The following is a 14,338-nucleotide window of genomic DNA, read 5'->3' as shown; positions in this document are numbered from 1 at the left end:
TAGTCATGGCAGAGATTGTTGGGAAGTTTGCCTTGTTTCCAACGATTTAGAAAGTCTTTTTTAGTTTTGGTAAAACCTAATATATAAAATGGTTGAGAGAGAAGACTTTTCTATCTTGGGAGGGGCAGCTTCATGAAGCGGCGGCGTGTGTGTGTGTGTGTGAGAGAGAGAGAGAGAGAGAGAGAGAGAGAGAGAGGGTGTTCTCTCAGGTTTGTTCTTAGGTTCCTAGAACTATAGTCAGAATAGAGTGGGTTCATGGGTTGGAGTTGAAGATTTCTAGTAAAGTTTAGAAATTGGTAGCTAGTTGTTTGGGCTTTGTTCTCCAAGTCTCTAGAAGTATGCTTAAAATAGGGCTTTATCTTTATAAATTGGTTAGTTTTAGTTTCAAAAGAGAGGAAGAGAACATGTTGGTGTTTGAGTTGTTTGACTGCAAGTTGAATCTTAGTCTCTGCTTATGAAAAGGGGAGGAGAAAAAACGTATGGCATGATTTAATGTTTTGACATAGTTTTCAAAAGAAAATATTGTCTCTTCTTGAACTTGGGTTTTGATCTAAATATTTCCTTTTGCTTTGATTTTTCTTCAAGATCCCATTACGCACACAGCAATCTCTAGAACACCGTATATTTTCAGTAAATATAGTGTGCCAAGAAGCTTGATCAGAGAACAAAAGTAGAAATGAAGGTAGCCTGAATGACTTCAACAAATTTGCTATGCATCACAACAATCATCTAGAATAACTCATAAAACAACTGAAACATAAATTCTGTCAAAAACGCTATTTTAATACACACCACATCACAACAATCACCTTTGAAGATTTTTTTTACGCAGAACTTGAACAAATGAAAATGGAATAATATAGAAAGAAAAAGATTTTTTACAAAGAACAAGCCCATAGGACACATGAAAACTAACAATAGAATCAAAATGGACAGATCCTACTCCCATCTGCCCCTTTATTTTGGTTCTTTTCTATTTACTATTATTCTAAAAAGCTTTACGTGATGAAGGATGAATCCAAAACCACCCTTCCAAATATCAGGAAAAAATAGGAGCAAAATATAAAGTCCCACTTGGCATAGAGCAAAATGGATGGCAACAATTTTGATTATTAAAGTTCTCTGGAAGACCCTTCAGATTGGTCGTACAGCAACTGATCAGCCAAAGTTGATCAGTTTGTGAGCTTTGCAAGTTCAGGAGCATGCGCAGCAGCCGGAGCGACCCCACCAGTGGTTGGTCTGAGCATTGCAAGTTTAAAACACAGTTAAAACATTAGAACAGAGGAGCATGAGTGTTTTCTTCTTTTTTCTCATGGAGGATTTCAATTCAATAAGGAGAGAGAAAAGAGTGGTCAAATATGAAGGAACTTACAGCCCAACAAAGACTTTGAATCCATCGTAGATTGCCCATTGTGTTCCAGTCAAAGTACCGATCATGATAATGCGAAGAGGAAGTCCACGGGTGAAGAGACCCAATAATCCAAGATTCTTCACGGCCTGAGTACAAAAGGTGATCATATCAGAAACAGAATCACAAGGACAAATCTAGATGAGAAAGTGAAGAGAAAGAACAGGCCATGAATGAGGAGCAAGTTGAAAAGACTCACATCACCAACAGTTGCACCCTTGGCGTTGTTGAGGAAAGATACAAGATTGTCTGCAGGGTGAGAGACAATAGCACAGAAGATCCCAGCAATATAGCCACCACCAAAGCTTACACCCAGCTGGAGTGTTTTGCTGCACTGCTCCTTTGGTGTGGGAATGGCATACTTGTATAACATTTCCACAATTGTCTCAAAAGAAGCAAACTTCATCATGGTATCTGCAGCGTCCATTTTTTTTTTTAATCAGACATGCAACTCAGAATAAGATAAATTCCTAAGCCAAACAATGCAAAAGAACTGGAGGAGAAACAAAATCATGATTTGTGAAAGTCCCTAGTTCCAGTTGCCCCAATATGATTATCATTGTTCAGTTATATCATGAATTTAAACTCAAAGTGTATTATTTATCGTCTAGCTGTCTTTTGATAAATAAAGAATATTCGCACTAACTTTGTTTAAAATCATGACTGGTGCACCAGACGGATGTTTAGTATCATCATAAACTTATACTTAAGAACGCAAACCACTTGTCCAGGCATTTTACAATCACATAAAAGATTACTTACTATCTAAAAATATTATTGGCTTTAAGATTATCGACGTGGTATCTAAAAACTCCATATCAATGGGATGAGCTCATTTTTCTATGCGGAAAAGTGTAGAATAGTGAGCTAATAGCGTAGATAAGTTTATCTACTCTACACAAATTTTCATCATCCAGAAGGCAGAGTTTATTTCCGCTTCTCAACAAGATATATAAACTCGAAACCAAAAGGAATACAAGTAATGTAAGCCACTTCATTGGAATGCAACTCCATTCAGAACCAGATTGGAGAAGACTCAAGCAGAGGGGGTGATTTGCTATATGCACACATAAAATTTTGAGTATCATTATCAGATTTCAAGAAGAACTATGTGCAGTACGTAAAATGAGGAAAGAAACGCAATGAGAATTTGAAGCTTATAGGTAGATGAGATAATGCATAAATCTGAAGGTTCATTACATGGTTGAAATAGAAATGAAATACATACTGAATTTATGTACATCAACAGGTAATCAGGCATGCAGTGAAGTCATAAAAATAAAGGAGACACATTGAACTCATTGGAGGGAAACTCCATTCCAAATCAAATTGGAGTAGAACCAAGCATATAGATGATTTGCTCAATGCTAGCAAGAAATTTAAAAGTCATAGCAAGAATCCAAAGAACTATGAGCACAAGGAAAACGGACTAAAACGAAGGCTCTGTTCACTTGCGTTCCCTGGAAAGCAAATCCCTGGAAAACAGCCTCTGTTTTCCTTGACAGGACCTTGACAAGACAGAATTCTGGTGTTCACTTGCTTTCCAGTGAAAATAGAATTACAAATGTGGAATTTCTGCAATAAGTCAAAACATGACATGGAAGAGCCCATTCCCCCCCCCCCTTTAGGCTCTGTTCACTTGCGTTCCCTGGAAAGCAAATCCCTGGAAAACTGCCTCTTTTTTCCTTGACAAGACAGAATTCTGGTGTTCACTTGCTTTCCAGGGAAAAGATAATATCAGATGTGGAATTGATTAAATAAATCAAAATATTAGGTGGAAATGGGGTTTTTCCCTCTCCATCGGGATTCTTTTTCCGACATAATATATCGGATTTGTTTTCCAGGGAAAGCAGAAAAAGGAGAGACGAGAGCTTCTACGTTTTTGTCTGCCAAAAAGCTCGTCTTCTTCGCCGTTTCTCTCCTTCGCCGTCTCCGTCGTGCTCCCGGCGAAAAACCCCCTCCGACGAACACCCCATCCCATAAAAGGTACTCCCTCCTCTCGGCTTTTTCTCCTTCTCCTCTGTTTTTCTTTTTCTTTTTGCAAACCCCCTCTCTCAACCTCTCCTCTCTCTCGTTCTCCCTCTCCTTCTCCTCTGTTTTTTTTAATTTTTACAAACCCCCCTCTCAACCTCTCCTCTCTCTCCTTCTCCTTCTCCTTCTCCTTTGTTTTTTTTTTCTTTTTGCAAACCCCCTTTCTCAACCTCTCCTCTCTCTTGTTCTCCTTCTCCTTCTCCTCTGTTTTTTCTTTTTTTGTGTTTGCAAACCCCCCTCTCTAAACCTCTCCTCTCTCTCCTTCTCCTCTGTCGTGCTACCAGCGAAACCCCCCTCCGGCGAAAATTTTATTTGCCGTGGTCCGAGGGATGGTCTTTTGGGTTGAGGTGGGTTTGAGGGATTTGAGGTGCAAACGAAAGAACCTTTTTTTTTTTGTTAGTTTTCATGGCTAATGCAAGTTTCAGACATAGCTTTCTCTTATTTTTTCCCATTTTTTGGTCGAAAGGGGTGAAGGATTTGTGTGATTTTTTCCTTGGGCAAGGACTGCTTTCTTCATCTTTCTCATTACTGTTTTTGTACAGATTTTGAGTATTCTGTTCTAAATGTGGGTTCATGTTCTCATTATTCTGTTGTTAATGTGGGTTCATTTTTCACAATAAACAAAACCCCTCTTTCTGATTTTGTTCATCTATCTCATTATTTTGTGTTGGGACAAAAACCCCTGTTTTTGTTTTTTTATGTTCATATATGATGTGTTTTTCTACAGATTTTGAGCATTTTGTTCTAAATGTGGGTTCGAATGATGAACTGGGTTTCATCACAACTGGAATCTGATGAAACCCAATACATTTAAACTGTTGGATTTTCACTTGTTATGGAGTTCGAAGGAGATGTAAATGTGAAAATGTATTTGGGTTATGACCGATCTCTGATACTTTTGGCTTTGTTTTTTTGGTCAGAAGCAGAGGTTTTTCGTCGATCTCACCCGTGCACGCTTCAGTCACATTTGCTACAGAGTAAAAGATGTAAGCTCCCTTGCTTCACATGCTATATGTTTTTGTTAGGCTTCGACGTAATGGGAGATTAATTTCTCCCTTGCTTCTTCGTTATTGAATATAACATCTCTCACATATTTCATCTTTTTTTTTTGGCAGACTGTCTTTTTTTGAATATAACATCTCTCACATATTTCATCTGTTTGGGGCTTCTTATGTTTCTTGGTTGGGATTGCTTTCGATGTGGTCCATGTTTGAATGGGTGATTATGGGTGGTTGGGAGATTGGGTGTTTTGTGGTTGGGAGCTTGGGTGTTTTGTCTGAAAGGAGATTGTGGGAGTTAATGAAATGAAAAATTTCTGTTGTAGGGCTACCATCATGCCGCAAGAAGCAACAAATAGGAGGATGGTTATGGTTATGTTTATGGTGGGTTGACTATTACACTTATGTTGGTGGGTATGTGGGGTTTTATTTTCGCTATGTTGGTACCTACTATTTGTGGTTATAATGAGAAATTTATTTTATGTTTGGTTTGTTATTGGTTATCTAACAAGTTTTATTAGTACTTGGATGTTATTTTCTTTGCTTGCAGGGTAATGGCAAAAATAAAATTTTATGTGGTATTCAAGGGAAGACAGGTAGGCGTATATGACAATTGGCCAGACTGTCATGATCAAGTCAACAAGATTACTTTAAGCTGCTAATGCCTCCTTTAACTGTCGGTTGCTAATGCCTCCTTTAGGTGATTACTTTAAGCTGCTCAATTTTAAAAATTCATCAAGATAGGAATGGTGTAGTATTTAGGGAGATTACTTAGGATTGCCTTGATAAGAGTAGGTAACTCTTCTTCTTCGAGGGTGAGTAGCTTTCTCCCCACTCTTTCGATGATTGAATACATAAATGTTGTGTAACAAACAGTTACTCCACATTTAGATAAAAAAATAACGAACAATTGCTCCAAAAGCTTAAGCTATTAGCCTTGGGTTCATTTAATCATTTATACTACATTTTTTTTGGTAGGTAAGCTGGGATCGAATCTCTAACCACTAGGTAGGATTAAAATGGGTTTTTATGTTTATGTTTCCCACCACCGTGTAATTGGCAAGTGAACGAGTGAAGGAAACCTTTTCCTGCACCTTTCCGAGGATTTCCTGGCCACGTGAACACGCGCAGGAAACCTTTTCCTTCACAGTTTCCCTGGATTCCTTTTCCTTTTTGCCACGTCAGATTCCCTGGAAACATTTTCCTTTCCTTTCCGGGGAAAACAAGTGAACAGAGCCTTAGGGATTTCATTTCCGACCAATAGCACACGGATTTCGTTTCCCTGGGAAACTAGTACAAAAACCCTGGAAACCTTTTCCTGCGCAAGTGAACAGTCCAGAAACAGTCCAGGGAAACTTTTTCCTGCACAGATTCCCTAGATTTCTTTTCCTAATGCCACGTCAGATTCCCGGGAAACATTTTCCTTTCCTTTCCCGGGAAAACAAGTGAACAGAGCCGAAGGGAAAAAAACAAAGGAATGCCAAATGACTAACAAAAACAAAGAGAATAGCTGCACGAGTTAACATAATGAAACCACCGGTTGGCTTGATTCAGAAAACACTAACCAATTCAAATGAGATATTGGACTAGGTAATGCAAAAAATAATACAAATCGATTAGCTGCAAAATAAGAACAGAGCCACTAAAGAGAAATAATTGAAACAACCAAGCAGGGTACAATTAGTATTTTTGGTATATGCGGTACACTCTCCCCTCTAATTTCCAAGAAGGAATTTTAGTTATAATTCAAACTTCAAAGCAATAAACCAAGCATTTAACAGATTTAATGGAATCTGACTTCCATGAATATTATTGAAATAGTGCAATCCCATAAATGAATACTAGCAGATAAATTACCTTCCCAAGCAACAGGTGGATAGAAGCAACAGAAGAAAAAATGTAACATAAAACAAGCAAATTAAAGGGTGCTGCTTACATGGAATCTGGCGCCCCCAAAGAGGAACAAGCCCCTTATACAACCTGAAAAATTTATCTTTCGTGAGACAGCAATAATTTAGAGTATACAAAACCAAAACATAAGCAATTAAGAAGAAGCCCGTACCCCATTGCACCTTCAGATTTAACCAACTTAGGTAGCCCATCAGACAATCCCCTGGCAAATCCAGGCTGAGTTTGGATGCGGACCTTCACTGCTTCCATGGGGCAAAGGGCAACATCAGCAATTATCTCAGCAGATGCAGACCCTGCAAGGTAGATCAAGGTCTTGTATTTGGTAGCGAACTCAGGGCCAGCAATGTCAGAGTAATAATGCTTGAAGAACTCATAGAATCCATACTTGCAGGCGCCCTGAGCACTGTAACCGATCAGAGTCGGAGCCCAACCCCTGAAGAACCCTCTGAGTCCCTGTTCCTTAAACAACACACCAAAACCGGTGGAGGTGCTTTTGTACTTCGCAGGGTCAATCTGTACAATAGCATGAAAAAAGGAAATTAATTAGATTCTTCAAGGAAAAACAAAGAGAAAAAAAAAGCCTTCTCCGAAACATAGAGAAACATCAACTAAAATACGAATGTCGATTGGTCTAATTTGAAGAAATAACTGGTTCGGCATAATATCAAACTCAAAACATCTGATCAGATATTTGAAGCAAAGAGAAGTGGGCATGAAAGGAACAAAAAATAAAATCAACCTGACAGGGAACAACGGAGAAGGATCAAGATCTGAAACTAAAGAAGATGAACACCAATAAACTATTGTTATGATAAGTCTAAGTCTAACAACCAACGAATTTAAAAATAATAATAAAAAAAAATCAATCAAGATCAAAAATTAAATTGCAGATACCATGAATCGTTTCAACAACCCACCAAAAAAAATGAATCGTTTTAACAGTCTAACAGACAGGTAAAAAACTCAGATAAAAAAAATCAAAATAACGATCTCAGATACTTTCTAAATAGATAAACACACCGTTATCTCATATCTGCAAATCAACAAAAACTCATAAAAAATCTCTAAATAAAGCTAACGAACATCAATAGTTCTTAAAGATCAACATCCTAATCATTGATCTCATATCTACAGACTGCACGCAAATCAATAAAAGAGTCATAAAAAAAGCGAACAAGCTAAATAGAAAAGAAAAAAAGACTAAAATAAATAAAACAACTCAAGATCTCAAACTTCTAGAACCCTTAAATCACGACATAGAAGAGAAACGAGAGAGATCGGCAACAAATGAAACCCTAATCAACGGCCATATAAGCACAAAACGCAAGAAACAAATCCAAAACCAACGGAAATCATAGAAAGCAAGCAGAAAGACAAGAAACAAACAAATCAACACGTCCATCAGTCATTAGAAGCCCTAAACTGAAACTAAAACGACATAAAGTACAATACAGCAACAAATGAAACCCTAATCAACTGCCATATAACCACAAAACGCAAGAAACAAATCCAAATCCAACGGAAATCATCAGAAGCAAGCAGAAACACAACAAACATAGAAATTAACACATCCAGCAGTCATTAGAAGCCCTAAACCGAAACTAAAACCCTAGAAAACCAAATAAAAGGCCATTTACGTACAAAACGCAAGAAACAAATCCAAATCCAACTGAAATCATAAAAAGCAAGCAGAAACACAAGAAACAAAACAAATCAACACATCCAGCAGTTATTACAAGCCCTGATCCAAAACTAAAACCCTAAAAAGCCACAAAAAAAAAAAAAAGTACCTGCATATTGCACTTGACGACATCAAGAGGAGTAACGGCTGTATGAGTGAGACCACAGCTCAAGATCCCTCCGACAGTGCAAGCGGCGTAAAAAGTCGGAGAGTACATCTCGATCCTCCCAGGCTCGCTCGGAGCTGGGATGACAAAATTCTTCGAAGCTCCATTAGAAGGAGATCTAGGAGAGGAAGAGAAGGAGTTAGGGTATCTGTTGAGAAATTTCTCGAGATCTAGGGTTTTGGTGGAGGAGGTGGAGTAGAGGAAGTTAGGAATGAGAGACTGGTGAGAATTTTCAGAGAATCCCATTTGGAAGAAGAAAAGGAGGGAAATTAGGGTTCGTGTGTTCTCTTTGCGCTATTTTCTTGCTGGTTGCGAGGTTTCGGGCAAGAAAACCAATGGTTTTCGCCCGTTATCTGCCTGTCTGACTCGTAGAAATCGTGATTCCGCGCGCTTTGGAGCCTCGTTGGCGTTAGTTATAGGGTGAAGGGAAGGAAATGCCCTTCGTTTTTCATGAAATTACGAATATGGCTCTGCATTTAGGATTAGGGACCCAAAAAAAAAGAGAGAAAGAGGCAATGATGTTTTCGCCCCCCTGTAGGATTATGCGCCCGTAATTTGACGTCAAAAAGCTTAAAGTCTGCCTACCATTCACGTTAAAAGTGGGGCGCATAATCCTAGAGAGGGGCGAAAAAATTATGTGCCAGAGAAAATTGTGAGCTGCTATAATTTTAAATTGACATGTATAGGTAAGGCCATGATGATCTAAACCATTCATCTGCAATGCCCAACTATAGATCGGGCAATGCTCACAATCTCTCTCGTATTCAGTTATCGAGATGAGCAAGTGTTTGTACGGCCCTTCATCATAGAATTTCTCATCGGATGAAACTCAGCCATTCAATTGCAATGATTTTGGAGATATAAAAAAATTAAAGGTCCAGGCTATAACCCGTGAAATTAACGGTCCTGATCAACATGCTCGTGTAGAGGAGGAAAAACCACAAAGTAGGCTTTTTTGTAATTATCAGGTAAGCCAGTGGCAATTAAAAGAGAGAAGAATGTGTATATTCCACGACGGCTGCTTTAATCATCTCTAGTCTTCCCTCCTATTAGCGTGGGCTCTTCCACCACATAGAACCTGCCACGAACACCCTCAAAAGTCTTCCCACTACAGTATTTTTATTAGACCTCTAGAAGAGGGTAATAAGGGAACAATAATTTGATAAAAACCTTTTACGTATGTGAAATGACTATAATACCCTTACTCCAGGGTTACAGGAAGAACACTTCCAAACACGGGATCTCTCAATTTTCAAACCAACCCCGTTTGTAAAATTGTACTAATGCTGTTACCGTGATGTGAATTGTCCAAAACTGTCCTTTATAATGGCATTATTCATCTCTAAACTTCGAGGGTATTTTTGACTTATTAAATGTGGTTGGCATTTAAGGCATCGTCACTCGTGATGTGAATCTTAGCTTGATGATGTTTTAGCGCGACTTAACCGTCTGAGTCAGTCGCAATTTCCCTTTGGATGGATGCCATGGTTGACCATCTTTCCTATTTCATTAGAAGGTATTGACCATCAACTCCTTTTTATTCTTTCTTTGAACTTAGACTTTGGGAAGTTTCTCCTTCCTTACTTGGATCTAGAATCTCAATTAGTCAGTTTGTAACTTTATTATCTTTCCTACCATATGATCACATGATAAATGGTGGCATGAAGGGGCCCACTTTCATCATTTTGACTCTTCATTCTAAATATCCTTGATTGATGGGAGTAGTAGGGGTGAAAGTTGGGCCAAAGCTTGGGATGCTAGGAGGACTCCATTTAGTCATTCCCTTTATTATGACTAGTAAAACACTAAGGTATTTTACAATTTGTTTATTTCAATATTTATTAATAAATTAGTATAACTTTTTAAAAATATTGTTCAATATTACTATGTAATTATTGTTAATTTCAGAAGAAATTTTATATTAGAATAATTAAAGAAATGGCAACATGATCAATTAGTAGAAGAAACTGGGAAAAAATTTCTTTGAAAGAACAAATAAACTTTTCTGATTTATTGGAGGAAGAAATAAATGTTGTGGGGTGACATGGATCGAATGTTTGCCTGAAACTGAGTTTTTCGAGAGGCTCCCTTCAATTCAGCATTCTTCTTGAAAGAAAGGGGATATCTTTTTGCAAGGAGGAGAGAGTGTTTGAGAGGCAGAGAGATAAGACTGTAAACGTATCATATACATATCACAAACCTAAGCAAATCTGCATCAAGTTTCGAATCTATAAAAAATCAAATCATAATGATAGTTCCAGCAGAACCTAATTCTATCATTTCAGCAACCTATCAACATGCAATTCTCCAATTGCCAGCTTCCACCACCGAACAAGATCTCGCTATCTAGCGGTTTCTAATAACCAAAGAACAAAAAGCATGATAAAAATCTCCAAACCCTATTTCAAAACATCAGTAGAACACGCACAACTCTTCCCGAAGCTTTTGATCCATCGGAGAGACTGGGCTCTTAGTAACAATTTTACCTACTAAGATTGATAAAAATAAAATGTAAATCAAGTCAGAATAGATATTATACAGTCTATATGGATTTTCTTTTGAAAACCATAGGCACCTGATCAGGATTTCCGACTGAGAGATAAAAAAATATACAGAAATAAAAATTCCCACAAATAACATGGCAAATGACAGAGAAATTGCAGCAGTGAAATGGCGAAAGTACCGTAGACAAATCTGACTTAGTGAAATGGTAGGGACATTGCAGCATTGAAGGCAAGGGCCCCGTGCAATGCACGGGCCGACAAAGAATTGTACAGACCACATCATTGGTTGATCCAAACCGTCCATGTGATGGAACAGAACATAAATAGGTTGTGCCCGTAAAATCATTTCCATAGGCTGATCCTAGCCCTCCAATCTATAGAGGTTTCCACAATTTTTGTTCCTCTTAAGGCGCCCGGAATTCGTCAATATTTTTACAGGTGTTCTGCATTCGTAATATCAAACTTTCCGTAATTTGACCCTCACATAGTGAATAAGGAAAAGTAGCTTTTTCGTCATTGTTAGGGGTGTAACTCGGGTCGGGTTGAGGCCAACACGAGGAACCCATTTTTCCAACCCAACCCGATGTCCAACCCAGCTTGGTTCAACCCGACCCAACCCGATTTGCAATTTCCTCAACCCGACCCAACCCAATTTCTAATTCAGGCTGGGTTGGGTCGGGTTGACCCAATTTGATATGGTACCAATTGTTGACCACCTCAACTCAAGGCGGGTTGTTTTGGATTTTGGGAACCAATAGTGAGTCACCAAAAATAAGTTTTTAACTCACAATCGGTTGTCAAAATTCAAAACAAACAGGGACTAACAATTAAGAAAGGGAAATGTTATCCGCAGTACTATTTTTTGATGATCACAGTCCTCACTTGATTAAAGTACGATATGGCCCGCACCATAGGATTATCCAAACCGTCCATTGTGGACTGTGGAGACTATTTCAATGTTGAAAAAGCAAAACACGTACACAGAACTTCTTCAGATGGAACTCAAATTCGGGTTTCGGGTCGGGTTGCCTGACAACCCAACCCGATTTGCGAAAAATCTTAACCCGACCCAACCCAAATTCGGGTTGAACCCGACCCTCGTGGGAATATCCAAGAACATCGATGGTTTCAAATTATATATAGTGCTAATGTCCTCACTGCCATATTTTATAATGGCACTACTCACCGTATTTTGATGATCGCACTCCTCAGTTTGTTAAAATGTACGGTATGGCCCCATACCATAGGATGATCCAAACCGTCCATTAGATGGGCCACTGCCTAAATAGGTTGTGCCCTAAAAATAGTTTTCATAGGTTGATCCTAACCCTCTGATCTATAGAGGGTTATAGGTTGATCCAACCGTCCATGTGATGGAACACAATATCAATCGGTTGTGCCCGTAAAATCATTTCCATAGGCTGATCGTAGCCCTCCAATCGATAGAGGTTTCTATAATTGTTGTTCCTCTTCAGGTGCTCGGCATCCGTCAATATTTTGTAACTTGTCCCGAATGTGTCATATAACGTAGTTTTTTCGTCATTGTCATATGTCTATACCTCTTTTTGGTAGTTTTTTTTCGTAATTGTCATAGACAAGTACCATATGTCGGTACTTTTCGTATGCAATTGACAATTGTACCCTCAAATCATTTCTCATTCCGAGAAACTTCTAGCATCAAAATGACTTAAATGCCCCCAGGTAATAGGATACAGTAGGAAGTTTTTCTAAAAGAAGGGCATGGAATTATCATATGTAATTATTTTTTGGGAACAATCAATTTATATTGTGGCCCATTAAATGGACGGTTTGGATCATCCTATGATACAAGGCGTACGATTCTTTTGAAAAATACTTGATTGTACGGACTTACACCATAGGTTGTATGCCAAAAATCATTTCCATAGGATGATCCCAACACAGTTGCGGGGTTTCCAAATTATGTCATTTATCTATAGATTGTAGGGATGCGATCATCATTTCGGAATGATCAAATGGACGGTTTGGATCATCCTATGGTGTAGGGGGTAAAATATTCACTCCAATTTTTGATAGGTAAGTTGGGGTTTTGTGGGGACCCCTACCGGCTTATTAAAAAATAGTTCACTACATGGGCTGACACCATATATATTGTAACAAGAATTTTGTGACAAAGTTTGCAAACCAAAAACATATTTCTTACACTCCCTATTAAAAAAAAGTATTGTGTAACTTACACCATAGGATGATCCAAACCGTGCAATTGATGGGCCACATCGTAAATAGGATGTTCCCAAGAAACACATTTCCATGCGACGATCCTAGCCATGTAGTCTATAGAGGAACGGCATATTTAGGAAACATTTATTGATTGGAGGGTTGTAATTATCCAATGGAAATGAATTTTGGCACGCAACCTAGTTACATTGTGGCCCATCAAATGGACGGTTTGGATCATCCTAAGATGTAAGCCATACAGTGCTTTTTGAAAACCAATACTCACTGTAAGGACTTACACTATATATAAAAACTCTCATAATCACATCATTTCCCTCTAAATCATGGGGAAACGGGTCAAACTGGCCGGGTCAAAGTGACGGCAGAAATTTTACGGGTCATTGGGCTTGGACCCGCACCCCGGCCCGCTGGTCAACCGGTTTTTTTATGTATGTTTTAAAGATTTTTTTATAGGGATTCGCTAGCCACCTTCGCCGAGCGTACTTTTCTGCTTGTTCGTACATCCTTTGCTGCGAAGTACGGTTTGTGCAAAGGTGATTAGCAATAAATAATAATCAAGATTTTGTTTATAGGGATTTGCTAGCCAGCTTCGCCGAGCGTACTTTTCTGCTTGTTAGCCCATCCTTTGCTCCGAAGAAGTACGGTTTGTGCAAAGGTGGCTAGCGATACATAATAATACATAATAGCAATAAATAATAATCATGCGCGGGTACTAAGTTTTAAATGAAAAATTACATGAAAATGGAAGGAAAGAAAAATTACGAAAAAAATACCGAACGAGGGTACTAAAATATGACAATTACGGCCAATACTACAAATAAAATTGAAAATTATGACAATTACGGACAAAAAAAGAGACAACTGGCGTCTTTTTTTTTTTAAACTCTTGTGGAAGGGCATAGAGAAGCGGAAATGACGAAAAAGAAGTAGTGAAAAATGACATACTCGGGAGTTTTTTGGAAATTAAGGCGGGACGCATAAGGAAATAGAAGGAAAGAAGCAGACGATTTTTTAGGAATTTTCCCTTTTAGTAGTAAAGGATTCTTAGAGATTAGTTGGAGTTACTTGGATGTCCATGTGGCCCCTATTGGATGAATCAACATGAGTCTCCTTGTAAGAGTTAAGTTACTGACGCTGCTCAAATCTGTGAGTGAGCGTGGACGGTCCGGATGTGAGGTCCATGTCACTCGGAACCGGAGATGCATTGTGACAAGATGTACACCAACGTGGCTGTCTGTTGCTATTGAGAGTGGCTTCACTGAGATGATGGTGTCACGTGTAGGCATCACATTAGAGCCCAATTTTCACCCCCAACACACACACATTTCCTCGAGTCGGCACAAGTCGAGGAAGTTGTGATAGCTGCCTTGAAATCTGCGTGGTGCTTCCCTCGGTTCCCTCGGCAAAAAAGTGTTTGAAGGG

General features: G+C 38.7%; 1 protein-coding gene and 1 long non-coding RNA gene across 3 annotated transcripts; one reads left to right on the top strand and one right to left on the bottom strand.

The window, feature by feature from the left end:
• Nucleotides 1-835: 835 nt before the first annotated feature.
• Nucleotides 836-8,594, bottom strand: LOC143847262 (mitochondrial phosphate carrier protein 3, mitochondrial-like). Its single transcript, XM_077356032.1, has 6 exons — nt 8,139-8,594; nt 6,500-6,861; nt 6,374-6,417; nt 1,608-1,822; nt 1,373-1,497; nt 836-1,239 (listed from the first exon to the last, which is right to left on the bottom strand). Exons 1-6 carry the CDS (start codon nt 8,439-8,441, stop codon nt 1,173-1,175), a joined length of 1,116 nt encoding a protein of 371 aa, XP_077212147.1. The 5' UTR covers nt 8,442-8,594; the 3' UTR covers nt 836-1,172.
• Nucleotides 3,065-4,803, top strand: LOC143893069 (uncharacterized). 2 transcript variants are annotated; one of them, XR_013255707.1, is made up of 3 exons: nt 3,065-3,394; nt 4,360-4,425; nt 4,764-4,803. It is a non-coding gene; the product is annotated as an uncharacterized LOC143893069 (long non-coding RNA). The 2 variants fall into 2 exon arrangements; XR_013255706.1 differs by lacking the exon at nt 4,764-4,803 and adding an exon at nt 4,555-4,757.
• Nucleotides 8,595-14,338: the final 5,744 nt, after the last annotated feature.

Source organism: Tasmannia lanceolata, unplaced genomic scaffold, assembly GCF_043159265.1.
Source record: "Tasmannia lanceolata isolate RefF3 unplaced genomic scaffold, GAP_Taslan_0.1 ptg000015l, whole genome shotgun sequence".
Lineage (NCBI taxonomy): Eukaryota > Viridiplantae > Streptophyta > Magnoliopsida > Canellales > Winteraceae > Tasmannia > Tasmannia lanceolata.
The sequence above is the reverse complement of the archived record's forward strand: the minus strand, read 5'-3'. Positions and strand labels throughout refer to the sequence as shown.

What these genes read in the sequence shown, in the direction of transcription:
- LOC143847262 (XM_077356032.1), bottom strand. Translation starts at nt 8,441, where the DNA reads ATGGGATTCTCTGAAAATTCTCACCAGTCTCTCATTCCTAACTTCCTC. An exon ending in TTGGGGGCGCCAGATTCCAT is followed by an intron (nt 1,823 to 6,373) that starts GTAAGCAGCACC and finishes TGGACGCTGCAG; the next exon opens with ATACCATGATGAAGTTTGCT. An exon ending in TTCAAAGTCTTTGTTGGGCT is followed by an intron (nt 1,240 to 1,372) that starts GTAAGTTCCTTC and finishes TGCAATGCTCAG; the next exon opens with ACCAACCACTGGTGGGGTCG.